Source organism: Dendrobates tinctorius, unplaced genomic scaffold (assembly GCF_039654945.1).
Source record: "Dendrobates tinctorius isolate UK_male_01 unplaced genomic scaffold, ASM3965494v1 ptg000332l, whole genome shotgun sequence".
NCBI classification, from domain to species: Eukaryota; Metazoa; Chordata; class Amphibia; order Anura; family Dendrobatidae; genus Dendrobates; species Dendrobates tinctorius.
In genome coordinates this window covers 11,421,246-11,442,153 of record NW_027361998.1, presented here as the reverse complement: position 1 = coordinate 11,442,153, position 20,908 = coordinate 11,421,246, and the positions used below count along the sequence as shown (strand labels likewise).

The following is a 20,908-nucleotide window of genomic DNA, read 5'->3' as shown; positions in this document are numbered from 1 at the left end:
GATCCAATATGGCGCCGGGGACCTTCGGGGGCCTGCAAGGGAGGCGTCAGGCAGGCATGAGGAAGTCTGCTGCAGTGCCTGTGACAAAACAAAAAAGTGTAAAAATAATTTATAAAAAATCGCTAAATAAATTAAATAAAAAAAATATTCCCTAATAAATTCATTTTTTGGAAATAAAAAAAAAAACAATAAAAAGTACACATATTTGGTATCACCGTGTCCGTAACGACCCGCCCTATAAAACTGTCCCACTAGTTAACCCCTTTAGCGAACCCCTTAAAAAATAAAAATAAAAAAAAGCAAAAAATAATGAATTATATATCATACCGCCGAACAAAAAGTGCAATAACGCGCGATCAAAAAGACGGATATAAATAACCATGGTACCGCTGAAAACGTCATCTTGTCCCTCAAAAAACGAGCCACCACACAGCATCATCAGCAAAAAAATTAAAAAGTTATAGCTCGCAGAATAAAATGATGCAAAAATAATTATTTTTTATATAAAATTGTTTTCATTGCATAAAAGCGCCAAAACATAAAAAAAGACATAAATGAGGTATCGCTGTAACCGCACTGACCTGAAGAATAAAACCGCCTTATCAATTTTACTGCACGTGGAATGGTGTAAATGCACCCCCCAAAAGAAATTCTTGAAATGCTGGTTTTTGTTCATTCTGCGTCCCAAAAATCAGAATAAAAAGCGATCAAAAAAGGTCACACGCCCGAAAATGGTACCAACAAAGACATCAACTCGTCCCACAAAAAATAAGTTCCTTAAGGGGTCTAGTTTGCAAAATGGTGTCATTTGTGGGGGGTTTCCACTGTTTAGGCACATCAGGGGCTTTCCAAACGCGGCATGGCGTCCAATCCCAATTCCAGCCAAAAAAGTCAAATGGTGCTGCTTCCTTTCCGAGCTCTGCTATGCGCCCAAATAGTGGTTTACCCCCACATATGGGGTATCACTGTACTCAGGACAAATTGCACCATAACTTTTGGGGTCCTGTTACCCTTGGAAAAATAAAAATTGAAAAATTGAGGGTGAAAAGATCATTTTTGTGGAAAAAATATGATTTTTTAATTGTACGGCTGTACGTTATAAACTTCTGTGAAGCACTGAGGGGTTCAAAGTGCTCGCCACACATCTAGATAAGTTCCTTAGGGGGTCTAGTTTCCAAAATGGTGTCATTTGTGGGGGGTTTCCACTGTTTTGGTACATCAGGGGCTTTCCAAACGCGACATGGTGTCCGATCTCAATTCCAGCCAAAAAAGTCAAATGGCGCTGCTTCCTTCCCGAGCTCTGCCATGCGCCCAAATAGTCATTTACACCCACATATGGAGTATCAGCGTACTCAGGACAAATTGCACAATAACTTTTAGGGTCCTGTTACCCTTGGGAAAATAAAAATTGAGGGTGAAAAGATCATTTTTGTGGAAAAAATATGATTTTTCAATTGTACGGCTGTACGTTATAAACTTCTGTGAAGCTCTTGTGGGTTCAAAGTTCTCACCATATATCTGTCACGTGCCCTGTCCTGAGTGACACGGCCAGCAGGCCGGTAACAGATACAACAGGACGCGGCACGTGTAATTGTCCTATGTGACGCGGCCCGCAGGCCGGTAACTAATACAATAAGACAATCGAATAGGGAAAACCTGAGTAACATAAACAATGGTGGCCCTGCGATAGGGAATGGGGGACGTGGAGACCTCCTGCATTCCCCTGAGTCACTGTCTCTACACTCCTAACGTTCCCTAGGCCGGTTTCGCACCGGGCGCCGATCAGGAACCTAAAAACCCGGACTCGCCCTGCACTTAAACCCTCGCTAGGGAATTGGTCGGTGCAGAAACTAATCCCACCACTGCACTAAACACACATAAGGAAAAGTGACAAAACAGGGGAACACCACTTAGCTTTGCTCTGTTGCTTACGCTCCCAGCAACAGAACCCACCACCTGCGTGCATCTTTTCCTCCGACCGGATCCAACACCATAGTGCAGCCTTGGAGCAAACAGAGTCCACCACCTTCGTGCAGCTGTCCAGAAACAGAGTCCCGCAAATGAGTCCAGCTTTTCTGCCAAAAAGTCCAGCATGCTTGAGTCCAGCTCTCAGCAACAACGTCCAGCATTTTGAGTGCAGCTCTACACCATAACTGCCACTCCAACAATCCATGCACGAACTCCTTGCTGACACCATAGCTGCAATTCCACCACGCCATGCCAGCCCTCCTTGCAGACACCATAGCTGACACTCCAGGAATCTCACTGAGCTGCCCGTGACTCTCCTTTAGCTCCATCCTTCCCCCAGGCTTGCTTGCAAATGAAGACCTTATCACCAACAGTGATTAACACACCTGATACTCTCTTATAGAGCTATCACACCTGTTACATAATTACGTGCACAAACTAAGGTAACCAGAGTGCAATGACCCTAATGGCCACCGGGGGGAAAACTACCTGAAATCACCACAGTGCAATGACCCTAATGGCCACCGGGGGCAAAACCACCTTTGGCACACAGCCAAAGGAAAAAAAAAGGTTACTTTGTGCATTTACTCAGTCAGATCCAACCTGGATCATGACAATATCTAGATCAGTTCCTTGGGGGGTCTAGTTTCCAAAATGGGGTCACTTGTGGGGGGTTTCCACTGTTTAGGTACATCAGGGGTTCTCCAAACGTGACATGGCGTCCGATCTGAATTCCAGCCAATTTTGCATTGAAAAAGTCAAACGGCGCTCCTTCCCTTCTGAGTTCTGCCATGCACCGAAACAGTGGTTCCCCCCACATATCAGGTATCTGCGTACTCAGGACAAATTGCACTATAACTTTTGCAGTCAAATTTCTCCTATTACCCTTGGTAAAATTAAAAAAATTGGACCTGAATTAATTTTTTTTGTGAAAAAAAGTTAAATGTTCATTTTTTTTAAACATTCAAAAAATTTCTGTGAAGCACCTGAAAGGTTAATAAACTTCTTGAATGTGGTTTTGAGCACCTTGAGGGGTGAAGTTTTTAGGATGGTGTCACTTTTGGGGATTTTCTATCATATAGACCCCTCACAGTGACTTAAAATGTGATGTGGTCCGTAAAAATAAAATGGTGCTACAAAAATGAGAATGGTTGGTCAACTTTTAACCCTTATAACTTCCTAAGAAAAAAAAATTTTGGTTCCAAAATTGTGCTGATGTAAAGTAAACATGTGGGAAATGTTACTTATTAAGTTTTTTGTGTGCCATATCTCTGTGATTTAAGGGCATTTTATGCCCTTTTTATTTTATTCAAAGTTGGAAAATTGTGAAATTTTCAAAATTTTCACCAAATTTCCATTTTTTTCACAAATAAACGCAAGTTATTTGAATGAAATTTTACCACTAACATGAAGTACAATATATCACGAGAAAACAATGTCAGAATCACCGGGATTCATGGAAGCGTTTCAGAGTTATTACCTCATAAAGGGACAGTGGTCAGAATTGTAAAAATTGGCCCGGTCATGAATGTGCAAACCTCCCTTGGGGGTAAAGGGGTTAAAATCCTTGCCTTGTGTCAAAGTTGACCTCAATGTGTGAACAAGGGCAGACAAAAGGACTGGGTTCCAAACAGTAGACACCAGTTTGGGGAAGCCTTATATACAATTTCCAGCTCAGGAGAGGGAGGCCACACCCCAGCTTGCACAGAATGCAAAAATACAAAGAAAAAACACAAAAATTGAGCTTGGTTTGAGTTGATACACATGCAGCACACAAATGCAACAACAACACCGCCCAAGCATTCACTCTCTGCTCCTCAGACTTTCTATCTGCACAGTAACTGCCTCTAGGCAGAAGATGATGATGGTGGTAGTAGTTGGTGCATTTAAGACACAGTCATGAAGCAGCCATAACAATTTGAAACAGAAGTATTTTTACCGAGATTCTAAACCGTTCAATATGTGGCCTGTATTTTTGTTTTTTACAGCAAAATAGTGTTTAGAACTAGTGTAATGCACAGCAAAAACAGCTCAATGGAGCCTTCAAATACCATAATTTGTAGCCCACAAATACATGAGTCACGGAGATACCACACTGTAAAATATGTGGCCTGTATTTATATTTTTTACAGCAAAATAGTGTATGGAAATAGGGTAACTCACAGCAAAAAAAAGTTGAATGGAGGCCTGAAATGCCACAATTTGTGCCCACAGATAGATCAGGCGTCTGACGGAGATACCACACTGTTCAATATGTGGCCTGTATGTTTGTTTTTTTTGCAGAAAAATACTGTATAGAATTATGGTAAGACACAGCAAAAAAAGGTGAATGTAGGCCTGAAATGCCCAAATTTATAGCCCAGAGATAGATCAGGCGTCTGATGGACTTAGCACACTGTTAGATATGTGGCCTGCATTTTTATTGCCACCAAAATTGTGTCAATAAGTAGGCTATGACACTACAAAAAAATTCTTTCGAGGACTAAAATTGTAAAATATTTAGCGCAATGATATGCGACGCGTGTGGCGGACAAAACAGAGTGGTAATATATGAACTGCAGCTAAATATTTTTTGGACAGCTAAAATGTTTTTTGCCAGATAAATATTTTTTTGGCAGCTAAACATTTTTTGTCCAGCAAAATGGTGTCAAATTTTTCTATAACACACTGCAAAAAATAGTGATGGGCAAGTAGCATCATTGCTCGGGTGATCTCCGAGTATTTTGGCATGCTACATGATTTGCGTCTGCTAGACAGGCTGAATACATGTGGGGATTCCCTAACAAACAGGCATTCCACACATGTATTCAAGCTGTCTAGCAGTCACAAATCATGTAGCTGAGGTGAAAAACGAAATCTCCGAGCCCGCCAAAATACTCGGGAGACCACCCGAGCAATGAGTATACTCGCTCATCACTATGTGGCTGTAGTCTGTATTGTCAACAAGCAAATGGAGAAAGAATGAAGGGGCTCTGGATTGCTTTGGAATAAAATACTCAGGATTAAGGTGCAAAAAAAAAATTATTCCTGGCCACTGATACCTGGAGCTAGGTATATATATAATAATCAGCAGCAGACAGTAATGGACCCTTTTGATGTATGCAATGATATCTCTATACCCACATACAGTGCCTACAGGCCTTGCATTGATGTGGATATGCTCACATAGACTCCCCTGCCTAACTAGCACTGCAATCTATACACCCCGTAATTAGTCCTTAGAAGGACTGTTGGTTTAGCTGGATTGGTGCATTGTACAATGGTAGACTCACACTAACTAATAAAAGCACAAATCTGTCCCTGTCTCAGCAGCAGCTCTCCCTACACTGTCTAATTCCAGAGGTGACTGTGACGAGCAGGGCGGCGTCCGGTCTCTTATACCCCTGATGATGCTGTGCGGCCAGCCAATCACTGTAATACCACAACAAAGATGGCTGCGGCATTACAGTGCATGGCAGACAATCCCTGCATGTTGATTGGTGTTCTAAAGAGCACCAAACATGCAGTACGGGGACCCGAGCTCATAACGAATATTACCAGAAATGCTCGGTGCTCGCCGAGTACTGCGAGTATAGCAATATTCGAGCGAGTACCGAGTAGTGGCGAACATACTCGCTCATCACTACAGAGCTGTCAATCAAAGCAGCAAAAAGCCCAGCAAACCCCTCTCAGTATTGGACAACCAAACTGTCAATCAAGGCACAGACAGCTCAGCAAGACAGTTTCCCTAGAACAGCATAGCAATCATTGGAGGAGTCGTGACACTTTTCACTCTGGCCCTATAAAGGATCAGTTACTGTAGGACTTGTTCCTGAACTTATTAACCCTTTAATTCTGCTGTCTCTACACACACTCTCCAACTTGTGGCCTTCTAAACAATAAAACTACATATCTTTTCAATATGTCCTCTCTAACTGCCTTAGAAACAGGATCTAGCTTCCCGTGTGCCCATGTAATTGCTCCCAACTTGGGCTGTTTTCTGTTAGACCTACACTAGACTAACTAAACTGCTGCTGCACATGTAAGGGGGTGGCGTTGTGATGAACAGTAGAGACAAGCTGCCACTTTAAGAGACAGCACCCTCCTTGGTTAGAGCAATGGGACATTCTGCTCTCCCCGGCATAAGAGACTGTGTGGCTTGTTTTGTCAGCACTGGAGATGGGAGGAGCTGATTTTCTGTGTGTGAGTTCAGAGCTGAGATTTCTGCAGGAAGCTGACATGCCTGGAGCTGTGAGGAAAAGGACGCACAGCCTGAGTCTGACTGAACTTGCGTGATTGTGTAAACTCTTCTGGGGATAACAAGATGGCTTTCCTGTGTTGCCGTAAGGAGCCACAAATAATACAAGAAAGGAATCCAGAGGAGGGAATCCACCGTGTCTAGGAGCATCTCGGGACCCGTGCACAAGGAGAAGACCACGTTGCACAGAGCTTCCAGGAAGATGCACGCACCATCTTGCAAAGCTGCAAGGGCCCCTGTGACCGGACTAACATATCAATGCTACTGTGATTGTTAACCCCTTCTGTTCACATGCTAGGGATTAGGATAGGCTGCAATAGACAGAGCACGGTGGCCGTGTGGAATCCGTAGCAAAGGCCAGATAGGCTATAGTGAGATTAGCAGCATACTGTAGCTTACTGTGCTGTCTTGCCTGTTGGATAAATACACTGAGCTGTGATAGTTGGTGCACCATGCTGTTTGACGGCCCAGCTAAAGAATATCACTCTTGTAAATTGTATGTTTTCATTGCAAACCCCTGTTTTGCACTTTCCTATCACTGCATTCCTTGCCTGTCAATAAATTAACTCTTTGTTGTTTGCACCTCATCTTGTGTACTGTATTCTCCCTGCATTGTGGTGGTCCCCCGGCCATCGCTTCACATACAGTATGTGAAATCACAAGCGTGAAACGTCATTGTAAAGCATTAAATCCTCAGAGAGGGGGTCAGGACAACTCCTCCACCTTTACACATCCGTCTGATCCCTGTAAAAGTGAAGACCCGCAGCATAGGAAAACTTTGTAACACAACATTAGCTGCGCAGTGCTTGTAAGTAGAGATGAGCGACTTTGACTTTTTTCGGGTCGAGTCGGGTTTCATGAAACCCGACTTTCTCAAAAGTCAGGTCGAACGAAATAGGACGATTATCGTGAAAAGTCGAAGGCCGACTGAAATGCGAAAACCAATGCAAGTCAATGGGGAACCAAGGTCAGCAGGGAGTGGAGGACAGAAAACACACCTACAGTGCCCATTTTAATGCCAAAAACATCAATTCTTATTACTGAAGCTTGTCAACCTTAATTTACTTTATAATAATAGTTAGGCATTGAAAACTGCGGGTTATTTGGCTAAAGTTGAGGGGGGGGTAGGGCTGGCTCCAGATTTTAGTGGGCCCAGGGCCAAAGAGTGTCACTGGGCTCCTTTAACACATGCCACAATTCATGATCCTCTGATACGGCAGAGAAATAGCGGTATAGTACAATGAAAAATACTTCACTTCTCATGACTGATATCCATTTTAAATTCTCCAATAGCTCCAAAAACGGACAGTATATAACTCCATACAGTATTATGGCCACCGCATAGTGCGCTATACAGTGTAATGAGGCCCATCTATTTCTCCATACAGAATCATTGGTCTCATATAATGTTTGAAACAGTATATGATGTGCTCCACATAATGCTACAGTATATGTTGGTCCCCATGGATGAAGCTCCAATGTGTTATGGGCCCAAATAATGCTCCATATATAATGGGCCCCATTTCTAATGCTCTAGTGTATAATTGGCCCTGTAAATGCTGCTCCAGTGTCTGATGTCCACCTTTGGAATGCTCCAGTGTATGGTGGGCCCCATCTATCATTCTCCAGAGTATCGTGCTCCCCAAAAATAGCTGTCCCAAGATTGAAAACAATTAAATAAGTCTCCTCGCTAGGGAATCCCTGTACTAGTCCGGACTCCTCCTCGTCCCCATCTTCCATCGCACTGCACTTGGACTGTTTAGGCAGAGGGCGTACAGATGTGATGTCATCGCGCTCTCTGACCAGAATTTCACTGTCAGGAAACGCGGAAGACGTCACGGCGGTGGAGCAGGGAGAGGTAAGTATTTCAACTTTGCAAGTGCTGTGATCCTGAGCAAGCAGGGGGAGCCCACTCTTTGGCGATGGCACTGGCACAGGGCCCCTCATAGTACGGCGGTGTGTCTGACGGCAGGTGTGCACCCCCACCGTCAGAGACACTTGATTCTACTATGAGGGACCTTGTGCGAGTGCCGTTGCCAAACAGTGTGCCCCCCTACCTGTCCAGGGAAACGGCACTCGCACGGGTGCATGCGCCAGGTGGTGACCCCGGCCTTGTGGGGGGAAGCAGCCCAGTTAGGGAGGTTTAAAAAATTGGCATATGTTGATGTTGGACATTCAGCAGCTGCAAATGGAGTAATTGGAGAAGTTCGCGGAAGAGGAGGACAAAAGCAAGCCATTTTTCTGGCAACCTACTTGTCAGCAGGGGAGGGTGGGACAAAATCCTTTGATTCATGGTTCATTTTAATGAAGGTTAGATCATCCACATTTTGGGTTGACAGACGGGTTCTTTTTTCTGTCAGGATTGAGCCAGCAGCACTGAAGACTCGTTCAGATAACACACTTGCAGCTGGGCATGCGAGCTCCTGTAAGGCATATTGTGCCAATTCAGGCCAGGTGTCAAGTTTACTGGCCCAATAGTCAATGGGGAATGACCTGTGCGGGAGAACATCGATATGGGACGAGAAGTAGTTTGTTACCATAGTTGACAACTGCTGTCTCCTGTCACTTTCGATCGATGCAGTATTACCAGTCGTGTGAGCGGTTCTTGAAGAATCAGTCCACAACATGGTCATGAAACCCGTCTCCAACGCCAATTCGGCTGTGTGCACCACCAACACCTCTTCCATGTTGCCCCCTACGGCTCGTTGGAAAAACATCACTGCCGCTGTGTGCTGGGAATGCCTCAAACAAACGGTTTACCAGAGTTGCTTGTTTATTAGCCAATATTAGCTCTAGGTTCTCCTGTGGCATGATGTTTTGGAATTTACCTTTGTAGCGTGGATCCAGGATGCTGGCCAACCAGTAATCGTCATCGTTCATCATTTTGGCAATGCGGGGATCCCTTTTTAGGATCTGCAAGGCATAATCAGACATGTGGGCCAATGTTCCCGGTGTCAATGATGCACTGCGATTGCTGGGTGGAGGAGCACTTTCTGGCAAATCCACATCCCTCCAGTCAAGCACAAAACCTGCACCTGACCTTGCCACGCCAACATTTTTTCTTGCCCCCTGAGAAGCATCCTCCTCCCCAAAATAATAATCCCCATCATCCTCCTCCTCTTCTTCCTCCACCTCGTCCACGAGACTTCACTTCCCTGAGCAGACAATGGCTGACTGTCATCAAGGCTTCCCTCCTCCTCTTCCTCCTCCTCCTCGGCTGCAGACGCCTGCTCCTTAATGTGCGTCAAAGTTTGCATGAGCAGACGCATAAGTGGGATGCTCATGCTTAGGATGGCGTCGTCTGCGCTTTCCAGCCGTGTGCATTCCTCAAAACACTGAAGTACTTTACAGAGGTCTTTCAGCTTCGACCACTGCACACCAGACAACTCCATGTCTGCCTGCAAACTGCTTGCCCGTGTATCCTCCCATAAATGAATTACAGCCTGCCTCTGTTCGCACAGCCTCTGAACCATGTGCATGGTGGAGTTCCACCTTGTTGCAACGTCGATAATTAGGCGGTGCTTGGGAAGGTGGCGCAATCGCTGCAGCTTCTGCATACGACTGGAGTGTACGGGCGACCGGCGGATGTGCGAGCACAGTCTTCGCACCTTATGGAGCAGGGGTGTTAACTCCAGATAATTATTGAGGAAGCACTGCACCACCAGGTTCAAGGTGTGAGCCAGGCAAGGTATGTGTCTGAGTTTTGCACGGGCTATGGCTGCCACAAAATTCCGGCCATTATCACTAACTACCTTGCCTGCCTCAAGATGTACACTGCCCAGCAATGACTCAGTTTGTCGCTGCAAGTAGTCGGTCAGTACCTCCGCAGTGTGTCTGTTGTCGCCCAAACACATCATCTTCTTGTCAGCCTGCTGACTCTTACCACTAGCTGTTCGATAGTGGGACACCTCATGTGCAACACTGGCAGCTGCGGATGGAGTGCTCGTGCGACTGCGCTCTGTGGACGAGCTTACACTTCTGGAAGAGGAGGAGGAGGGTCGAACGCCTACAGCCAACTGTTTCCTATACCGTGGGCTAGGCAGCACTGTCCCACCACCGCTGTCCCCTGTGGACCCTGCATCCACCACATTAACCCAGTGCGCAGTGATGGACACGAAACAGCCCTGGCCAAGCCTACTGGACCATGCATCTGTTGTCAGGTGCACCTTTCCACTCACTGATTGCTTGAGTGCATGGACAATGCGGTCTTTCACATGTACGTGGAGGGCTGGGATGGCTTTTCGCGAAAAGAAGTGCTGACTGGGTAGGCCATAGCGTGGTATTGTGTAGGCCATGAGCTTGCGGAAAGCTTTGCTTTCAACCAACCGGTAGGGCATCATCTCTAACGAGATTAGTTTGGCAATGTGGGCGTTCAAAGCCAGTGTATGCGGATGAGAGGATGAGTACTTTCTTGTCCTACTCAGAGTCTCTGGTAGGGTGAGCTGGACTTGAGAGCTGCATATGGTGGAACTAGCGGTGGACATGGCGGACTGAGAGAGGGTTGGTGATGGTGATGGTGTTGGTGGTCTTGCTGATGGCCGAGATTCAGTCTTTCGTAGCAATAACATTGTGATTCCCTGACTGCTTTGCCTTTGCGACGACACCTCGACAGTTGCTGCTGGTGGTGTGCTAATCGGTGGGCTTACAGTGGGGGAAACAATGTAGTGTTGCTGACTACCTTCATTCAGAGCAGGTGCACATGTGGTACGTGAGGTTTTGTAGTCCGTCCACGCTTGCAAGTGCATGGTGATTAAATGTCTAAGCATGCAACTGGTATTCAAATTTCTCAGATTTTTCCCTCGGCTAAAGGCCTTTGCGCACTTCTTACAGATAACTTTTGCCTGATCATTAGGATTTTGTTCAAAAAAGTGCCACACTGCACTCTTCCTACTATGGAAGACATTTTGAGGCCTTGCACGCTGTGCTAATTTGACCGTCTGGCCAAACTGTCCTGCAACTCTTTTGTTTTTTGTAACACGTTTTTGGACTGCTACGGTCCTGCCAGATAACAGCTGTTGCGATGTCGTTGCCTGTTGCGGATGCTCCTCTTCTGAGCTATTGGCAGCGGCACCCTCTTCCCCCAATGGATGCCAATCTGGGTCAACAACTGGGTCATCCATCACCTCCTCTTCAATTTCATGTGCACCTTCCTCTGTGTCACCATGTAAGGTGGCATAGTATGCGGGAAGGGGCACCTGAGTTTAATCAGGTCTGATTCTGCCTCAGTACACTGCGAGGACAATGTAGTGTTCTGAGTGAATGTACCAGCAGAAAAATCTAGCAGTGGCTGTGCATCAGTGCACTCCATGTCAGATTCATCTTGGACTGGGGAATTCACGATTTGACTTGCTAACCTAGGCATGGTATGTGAAAAGAGCTCCATGGAGTAATCGGTAGTGTAGCCTGCCACATCCTTCACTTTTGGTAGGGGTGAAGGACGCAAGGAAAGGTGTTGTTCCTGACCAGGAGCCTCCAATGACGACTCAGTAATTTTATTTTTTTGAAACTTCAGAAAAGGAGGCGAGAGAGCGGGAGGCTGTGTCAGCAATGTAAGCCAAAACGTGTTCCTGAAGCTCCGGCTTTAAAAGTGGTTTACCTACTCACAGAAAAGAGAGCCTTCGAGGCCTTGTGGAGCCAGACGATGACGCAGGCTCACCACCTCCTGCCTTAGTTGCTATTGTGCTTTTGCCACTACCAACCGATGCAACACCACCACCACCACCATCGGGACCAGCTGTCAACCCCCGCCCACTTCCATGGCGTCTTCCACCATACTTGCTCATTTTTGTGAAAATGTACCCAAAATACCACCAGCAATATGGTACTGTAAAAGAAGGTAGAAGGTGTATCTACTATTGGAGAGATTTTGAATCTCACTATAGATTTGAGGACGCAGAACTATTGTCTCAGGCCCAGGAGAGATTACACCTCAATGTAACAGGCTGAATTTGGATGGTGTATGACAAGGTGGAGGGTGTCTATAGGATTGGTGAGAATTTGGATCTCACTAGAGATTTTAGGAGGCAGAACTATTGTCTCAGGCCCAGGAGAGATAACACCTCAATGTAACAGGCTGAAATTGGATGGTGTATGACAAGGTGGAGGGTGTCTATAGGATTGGTGAGAATTTGAATCTCCCTAGAGATTTTAGGAGGCTGACAATGATGCTCTCAGTCCAAGTATGGACGCAGGCAGCCTAATAAGCAGGACTGCTGCACACACAAAAGGGTGGAAAAATGAACGCTTGGCAACTGTGGAGAAAAGAGGAAGAAAAGTATTTTGGCTTTTAAAAAAGCAGTTTGCACAGCAGTGTGCAAACAGCAATGCGGCTATCAGGGAGCCTTATAAGGCAGCCTAATAACCAACAGAGCTGATGCACAAAAATATATCCTCCCCTGTCACTGCACACAAAGTGTTATGTTGTAAGTGGAAATTGCTACCAGCAGAAGCCGTTTTTTTGGTTCTTCTTCCCTGCCTAACGCTCTCCCTACAGAATCAGCAGCAGCAGCTCTCCCTATGCTAAGATCGGCAGAAGTAAGATGGCGGTCGGCGTGCTCGCCCTTTTATAGCCCCTGTGACGCCCACCAAAGCAAGCCAATCACTTGCATGCCCTTCTCAAAGATGGTGGTGACCGATGCCTATGTCATCGCGCTGCCCACAGTGTGCGTCCTCCATCATTGGCTGAAAAAGGGCGCTGGATGCATCATTTGAAACGCGACTTTGGCGCTCTGGTCGCCGACCTCGTGGCCGACCTCACACTATGGTCGGGTTTTGTTTCATGAAACCCGACTTCAGCGAAAGTCGGCGACCTTTGAATATGACCGACCCGTTTCGCTCAACTCTACTTGTAAGTTCATGAGAAATCCCCAATATATGAGCACCTCCACCACATGTGACCACGCCACAATTGCTGACGTTTCTCCTCTCCGGTCACAGTCCCAAGCTGTGGATGTAATTCCCACTCAATCACGTGCTAATGTGGGGAAGAACCTACTACAAGCGAGTCCCGTAACAGGTGCTGTCCCATGTATGAAGGACCAGAGTGGCCCAAATTTGTGACAGGAGGATACATTTAGAAAATATAAAATCTGTACTCCGATAGATCATTTTAATTGTTAAGCAATCCAAATAAAACCCCAAGTAACGCTTGGGACTCACGTTACAGACCTTGGTCAGATAAACTGTGGTGCAAAAATATTAAAAGATTTGTCCTAAAAAATCCTGTATACGATAATATTTGCAAACCAACATATCAGAAGGATGCATTGATTCAGAAAAGAGAAGACATTTTCAATCAGGTCTTTTTGTATCACTCAGGATGGCTATTTTACGCAGTTTCCAAATATTTTACTGGACAGACAGGTCTTGTCCTTCTTCATTATTTATAACAGCGACAATTAACAGGAGATCCATAAACCTCAACCTCACAGAAGCTCAGATATCCTGTAATATCTGGTCTGATGATGTTCACGTATCGCCCGGTCATGCCGTCACATTGGAAGGTCTGACTACCGGCTTGCGGGATTGTTGTAATTTTCACGCACCTATGGAGAAACACAGATTATTACACAGACGTCCATGTCAGTTTCTTTTTTCAAACCATTTCAAGTAATTGCGTTCCATAGTGATGACCGCCAGGTGTCTCCCTTCTGTCTAACTTGCTATTCACTGCCTGTTGTCAAGTCCAATCAGTCTGATCAGTGACATCAAGTCAGATCCTTGATCCATGAATTGTGCCGGCAGAATGCTCTACCAGAAAAGCCATTATCTTAAATCAATGTAGTTTATGGCCAAAGAAGACTATCTGTAGTAAGTTGTATGGCAATCCCATGCTTTTGCAGTCCGTGTCATTCCTCACCTTCTATGCGTAACTAGACCAAGAGATCGTGTCACAATTTGGAGGTTTTAATGCTACCTTAAATAAATATCCAGCTTGTCCTCTGCAGATTGCTTACCTTGGGTTGTTATTCCCATTATTGGCCAACGAGTCCCCAATAAGAATTTCGGCTCCATTTATCAAATCCGGGCAGCAGTCTCCTCGGGTGGTGATTGTTATATGCGATATTGTGTATGTTTCCAATAGATCCACTCTCCACCAGGGTGACGGCTCAGATTTAGAAGAAAAGCAAGATCCGTGTTGGTAGAGAGGATCCACATTTCCATCGATGGCATTAATGGCGGCACTTAGGGATTCAAAATTTGTAGACTGTGTTGGCCGTCCCCGAAGGGCCACATTCTGCACTGCAATTCAATACAGAAAAAAAAATAAACTGAGCAATTGATGGTGATGTAAAAACTGGGTGAGAATGAAATAAAAACAGGAGGACCTAATGGTTGGAGTGAGGAAGGAAGGATCAGCCACTGCTTCAAACAGATGTTAGGTGGCCTTGGTAGAGCCCTTACATCACTGCAACCCCATTATTGGGGTTGTACTAAGTCAGTAAATGGTAACTTGATAACTTGCTGATTATTTGGGGTCTCATCTATAGGATCCCCACTAATTCTCTGCCACATGTGAATGAAGCAATGGTCTAGCATGGGACTACTGGAGACAGACGAGGAAAGCACCATGTTATCTCCATCAGGCAATGAATAGAGAGATTGTGCCAGTAGTACTCCATCTCCACTCTATTTTAAAAGGGCACAGTAGAGACTCGTTCTCAGGATCTGTGGGGTTGGAGCCCTCTAGTCTTCAGTGATCAGAGAGTTCTCACCTATCATGTGGAGATCTACCCAAAACCTGATATCTACGTGCCCAGAGGAACCCTGGAAGCTCAAGTTCGGGGAGATTTTGGGGAGATTCTCATACTGCAGCGTTTCTTTACCTGTCATTTTGCAATCTCTCACCTCCTTTCCTTGAAATCCTATAGAGGTCTAGGAAGCTGAGACATGAGGAGCTGATCGGTGGGGTTCTCACAATGTCTAGCTGCCATCTGGATGACTCAGAGGACATTTTTTGAGCTTCATCTTACCAAACAAAAATACCAAAGAAGAAAGGCCAACAATTAAGAGGGAAACTACCAGCAAATATAAGAAACCAATAAACAATGGAAGCGGAACATCCAAATCACTGTGATAAACTTTACTGATACAATCAGAACAATGGAAGAAAATCTGGATAAAGGATAGGAGTGTGGAACAAAGGACCCCACTCCCCAAGGGATCAACAGCATGAGACTTACAGGTAAGAGAAATCCAAGAATGTGAGGTATATAAGTACAATCATATAAACAAGTACACGTCTATATAACTCCAACTATACAAACTTATGCCAAAATGTGGCAGCAATATTGTGGAATAATCCTAGAGAGCAACAGAAAATAGACACAAAAATTGGTATTCCGAAATGATGGGCAAACAGCCAAACAATGGAAAGTGCAAATGCAAAAAAAATTACAAAATGGGGAAAAGTAACAAATCTGTTAAGGAAAGTCGGATTAGCCTTAAGGGAATGTAGCACAGACCCCGATGCGCGTTTCGCATCAGTTTCTTCAATTTTTATTCTATTGCTCTGATTGTATCAGTAAACATTATCATAGTGGTTTGTGTGTTCTGATTCTATTTTTTATCGGTTTCTTATCTTACCAAACAGCTGCATAAAATACCTATTCGTTGGGGAGTCTGAAGTCTTCCTTTAGCAATGACAGTAAAATCCATTTTCCATTAGATTTCACAATCAATAATAAATAAAGTTGTGCACCAAGCACCCATGTTATAGCCTGTGGTCACCAGACCAGATCCTAGAGAACTTCCTTCAATCTGCTGACATCCCTGACTTGTCTTAGTAGGTCCCACGCAAAGTCATGCATGCTTTGTGCCACAATGATGATATTGATGGGGATGCCGGCAGGTTGGAGGTATGTAGAGCTCTGGTCTGATCACCTCGGACTACAACAACAACCATTTTTTGGTAGCTATGAAAGAGAAACTCAGTGACTGTGTGTGCAGTTGGTTCTTGCTATGACATTATTTTGATGAATGGTCTGATTACAGGAGCGAGAAGTGAAGGACTGAACTCACAAGTCTTGGGTCTTGACTTCAAGAAGCCTGAGAAGACAGAAGATGGTAGAAAAGACAAGATCTGCGAGAATTCATCCTTTTCTTCCCCCTGTCTCATTATCATTTTATATTTATTACAGAACTCACAGTGATCTGAGTCGCCGGACACGGAAATCCATAAGATGATGAAGGTGAGGAAGAACATGATTATTCTACCAAACTGGAAAAAAGCAAAATAATTACATTAAGATCAGTAGAAGATGATCGTGAATCGAGTAGATTGCTGGAGCGTTACCACCCCCAGAGCTGACACACTCCTCTCCAACTTATAAATCATACAAGGAAAACTAGGAGTCTTCAGATTGCCAAATTCTGCATCCAGTAAAACGTACCTATACTTTCACGAGAGATCAAATATACTGTAGGACTCTGCAGTGTTATCATTTGCCCTAAATCAGTTTATTAGTGATTTTTGCTGATAACCCGCCTAAGGGACCTCCTGAAGTCTGTGCTTCTGACAACACTGAAACATGTATCGTCTTTTTCCTGCTACTGAGCTACCGTCTTCAGTGTGCCGAAAGCTTTTACAGACCTCGTTCCTGGATTGTAGATGGTAGCTAAGAATGATTAGTGGGACGTTGACTGTTTTTGTGTAGCTGTAGGGAGGGGAATAAATAGGCAGAGAGGGTTCCAGAAGGGAGCCAGTCCAGGAGGAAGAGTTCAGCAGAGCAGGAGACTGAAGGAGGAAGAGACAGAGAGGAAGAACTCCGGGAGAGACTGAAAGGAGAAATAGTCAGGGGGGTGGCCCTGACTGGAGAGCCGCAGGACAGAGGAAGCCCGGGGGTACCAGACGGAGGGACTCGGACAGGTGAAGCACTGTGGTGGTGGGCCTAAGGCAGCCACAGTGAAAGAGCCGCAAGGGACGTCACTGTAAAGGACAGAGAAGAAAGTGAAAGGTACCCGGGCCTGTGCGTAGAAGCTGTTGTGCTGCTGTTGTGTTGCTGTGGTCGTCGGGAGGACGGCCAATAAAGTGGACCTGTTGAACGCACATTGGTTTCTGTCTCCAGTCCGTTCACGGCAAAAAAAGGACTGCCCACCAGTCGGCACACGTACCGACACTTGGCGTAGTCGGCAGGATCATCACCGCCAATACACCAACTTCAGCGGTAAGACTGCGCGATGATCTAAAGGACCCAAGCCGAATGGGTTGAAGATTTACCCTTGTGGATTACAAAAGTGGACTGTGGTCGGGATTGTTGGCTTTAATCAGAAGGATCCGGAACGAAAAGGACTTTGCAGGATGGGGGTGGCATATAAGCGCCTGAAAGAATCGCAGAAGTTTGCTGCTAGATTGGACGATCCGGGGCTATGCCGAATCCACCCCTGGGGGGAGCGGTCTACATCCACTGACAACCGCCCGCTCCTCCTGAACACTGACAAATGGGTGGAGGGGCCGGCCAAAGCCCCACCCTGGAAAGGGAGTGACACTGGTAAACAGGCTGGGTGCGGCTGCCTTTCGCCACTAAGCTTCAGGAAATCGGACGCGATGCGATGCTGCAGCTGCCTTGGTCTCAGACGCCTGGAATAGAGGTATCTTCAGGAGATCGAGGCCCATCGAGAGACTTGCTCCTGGGAGCCACTGTCGGTAGCACGGACACCTACATGGGAAGAGGAACGACCCCGGACCCTGCTGGAGTGGCCACTGGAGAAACAACTACGGATTCTCCCTGCGGGATCATCGGGCCTGGAGGCTTGCCCTGCCGGATGGCGGGGTGAAGAACATCACTTGCTGGAGGAGCTGCGGAATGGCCTGTCAGGAGCCATGGCGCCGGGGAAGGTGAGCGTTCCCCCGGGCCCAGCCGGCAGCAACGCAGGCAGTTCCCGCCCCACGCCCCGTGCGTGAGACAGGCCCAAGGGCCCTGACACCGGCTCTCAGCCTCCCTCTCGGACTCCTGCTCTCTGGCGACCCCGGCTTCTGATGGCTCCATGGTCTCCGCAGGGCCGACCGGCACCCCCACAAACGACTCCGAGCCGCCCCGCCTGGTGGTGCCCTGTCCTACGTCTCCGGCACAGGGCGGGCCTGCAGCCTGTCCACCAAGGCTCGCAGTCACCCCCACCGCGTTCCACACCCCGGCGGCAGTCTATCCATCAGGGCCCGCCGCCACCTCGGCACCACTACCGACCGTAGCTGGGCCGGGTTGCCAGGATCCGCGGCCCTTTCACCAATAACCATGGCTGCATCCACTCCACTCCTGGCTCCGGTTGCGGCCTACTCACCGGCGCACGCGGCTGCCTCTGCTCGACTCGTGGTCCCGGTTGCAGCCTACACGCGGCTACTATGCCATGGCGGTCATCGCATACCCCGAGGGATATGACCTCCGATAAAGGAGAGGAGGACGCCTGGGTCCCGGGCATTCAGGACACTCGGGGCCCAGGGCCAGCTAAAGCATCCCGGGGACTTCACGGCTGTGGAGTTCCCTGCTTTTGGTGGAACATCGGCCGTCAGGAGATGGCCCGGAGCACCACTGGAAAAACGGACTACCGGGACTGCTGTGCGCTGTTGCACAGCCTGGGGACTGTTCTATGTCCCCTCGGGGAAAAATATCCCTACTCCTGACATGGCAGGGATGCATGGGGGGTGCTGTCCTCAAAGGAAGGGGGAGCGCTGATGTTTATGTTTCAGTTTAAAAAATGCTGAGAGTTAAAAAAAAAAAGAGAGGGAGAAGAAGTTTAAAGTGTTATACGTATTAAAAGTAGTATATGTTGAAATTATGTGTAGTTAGTTTACAATGCTAAACAAGAGAATGTTCAACAGGTCCCGGGTACTGGAGTACGGAAAAATGCTTGCCATGACTGATATTAAACTGAAGGTGCAAGAAGGTGTATGGAATTGAAACAGACACTGGTCCATAGATCAGATCCTGAGTAGCACAAATACCCCAAAATGAACAAGGGAATCTTGCGGTGATCTGGTAGGCCAAAGCCTCGGTCGTTGCGCTTCAAATTTAAAAATGGTGCTGAAAGTGAGAAAAGTGGGGGGACGCGCCCGTTGAAAAATCCAGGTGATCCTATCCCAAGAAGAAGGAATTGTCACAGAGGCATACACGGCAGCGGGTAGCCATAAGCTACTCGGAGCAGGATTGCTCCCGGTCTTGTTTGGCTCCCCGTGTATCATGGGCTTTGCTTAACGCCCGGTCAGACAAAAAGAAAGTGGAGAAGCTTCAGTAAGGAAAACGAAGGAGACGAGATTGTCGAGGACGACAATGATAAAAGGAAGGAGTATGTAGGGAAGTGGACTGACCTATGGACCTGTCTGCAGCAAGAAGGTGAATGCAAAATGTGCAGTAAAAGTACTTGACGTGGACTGCTGTGTATGTATGTGGGGAGACAGCTAGAGACAGTGGAAGATGGTAAAGTACTGGGTTTGACCACTAGGGGGAGACCAAGAACAGCAGGAAAAGGAGACAGTGCAGTACTGAAGATTGGCCACTAGAGGGAGACAAGAGAAAGGAAAAAAAGGACTTAAAGGGAAGGTGACATCCCAAAAAAATTTTTTCAGCATTTGAAAAAATGTAAAGAATTAATGTTTACATTTTCTTAAAAAATATTATCATTTGTTTTTAATTTTGTAAAATATGAAAAATAATTTTAAAAAGTTTGGCATTTCCACTTGTTAACACTAGGGGGAGCAGCTACTGAAGTTTGGCACAAAAACCTAGTGCAACTAGCTCACATTACTGCACTGGAGTAAATATGGGCGGAGTCTGCTGACATGTGTGTGATGTCACTCCTCTCCTCCCCTTCTGGGTGTTTGCTAAGGGAAAAGAGAGGATGACATCTAGGAACACAGTGAGCAGCCATTTTGATGGGGCCTGCAAAGTTACTGACTGTCTTTTCATGTAAAGTCTGGATCAGAACAGGCCATCAATCAGCAGAAATGTGTCCTGGATTTCTGTGGAGCAGACAAGCAGACGGTCCATCCATGTGTATATAACACAGCGCTCTATGTACAATCCCTGGCACTGAACAGGGCGCCCCCCACAGACCAGCACGCACACTGCTCTCCTGAAATACTCTGTGCTGCTGTCACCCTGCTCCTTCCACCATACATCAGGCCCCTGTCGCCTCACTTTCACACATCGCCAGGACAGGACCTGAGGAGAGGAATGGGGTCTTCAGTCACTGAGGATGGCAGGCAGCAAGGATTCTGGGAGCAGGGAGACAGCAGCACAGAGTATTTCAGGAGAGCAGTGTCACACGGGATAGGATTAAGGGCCAGTCACGCTAAGAGATATCGCTATAACTAGTGACGTTATATATATATTGCTAGCGATATCGCTGTGTCTGATACTTACCTCCGACCGCTCCCCCGCTGGTGATCTCTGATCGTGCGAGAACGTCCTGGACCGTTTCTCGTCGTCAGCTTCCTGCGGCGCTTCCTGTGGAGAGCCGAGCGACGCGTGGAGCCGGGCGGGAGGACGCAGGATCGCCTAGTGTGACAGGTAAGTAGCGACCCCCGACCCCAGCGATGTCGCTGGTGAGGTCTGCCTGTGTGGAAGCTCACTAGCGACCATTTAGCGATGCACCAGCGATCCTGACCGCGTCATATCACTGGTCGGGATCACTGGTGCATCACTAAGTGTGACAGTACCTTCAGATACACGGCTCAGCAGTCAGTATCACACAGGATAGGATTAGATACAC

At 46.7% G+C, this 20,908-nt stretch overlaps 1 protein-coding gene across 4 annotated transcripts in view; it reads right to left on the bottom strand.

The window, feature by feature from the left end:
- Positions 1 to 13,299: 13,299 nt before the first annotated feature.
- The window catches only part of LOC141074352 (fucolectin-like), a 32,993-nt gene continuing 25,384 nt past the window's right edge, over positions 13,300 to 20,908 (bottom strand). The window contains exons 2-6 of one of the 4 annotated variants that reach the window (XM_073561993.1): positions 16,352 to 16,424; positions 16,226 to 16,252; positions 15,053 to 15,172; positions 14,161 to 14,446; positions 13,300 to 13,749 (exon numbers count right to left, since the gene is read on the bottom strand). In XM_073561993.1, the coding sequence (XP_073418094.1) occupies positions 13,584 to 13,749; positions 14,161 to 14,446; positions 15,053 to 15,172; positions 16,226 to 16,252; positions 16,352 to 16,409 (657 nt within the window). In that variant the 5' untranslated portion in view covers positions 16,410 to 16,424 and the 3' untranslated portion in view covers positions 13,300 to 13,583. Of the gene's footprint in view, positions 13,750 to 14,160; positions 14,447 to 15,052; positions 15,173 to 16,225; positions 16,425 to 20,908 lie in introns of all 4 variants that reach the window. The other 3 variants (XM_073561992.1, XM_073561995.1, XM_073561994.1) reach the window with 3 other exon arrangements.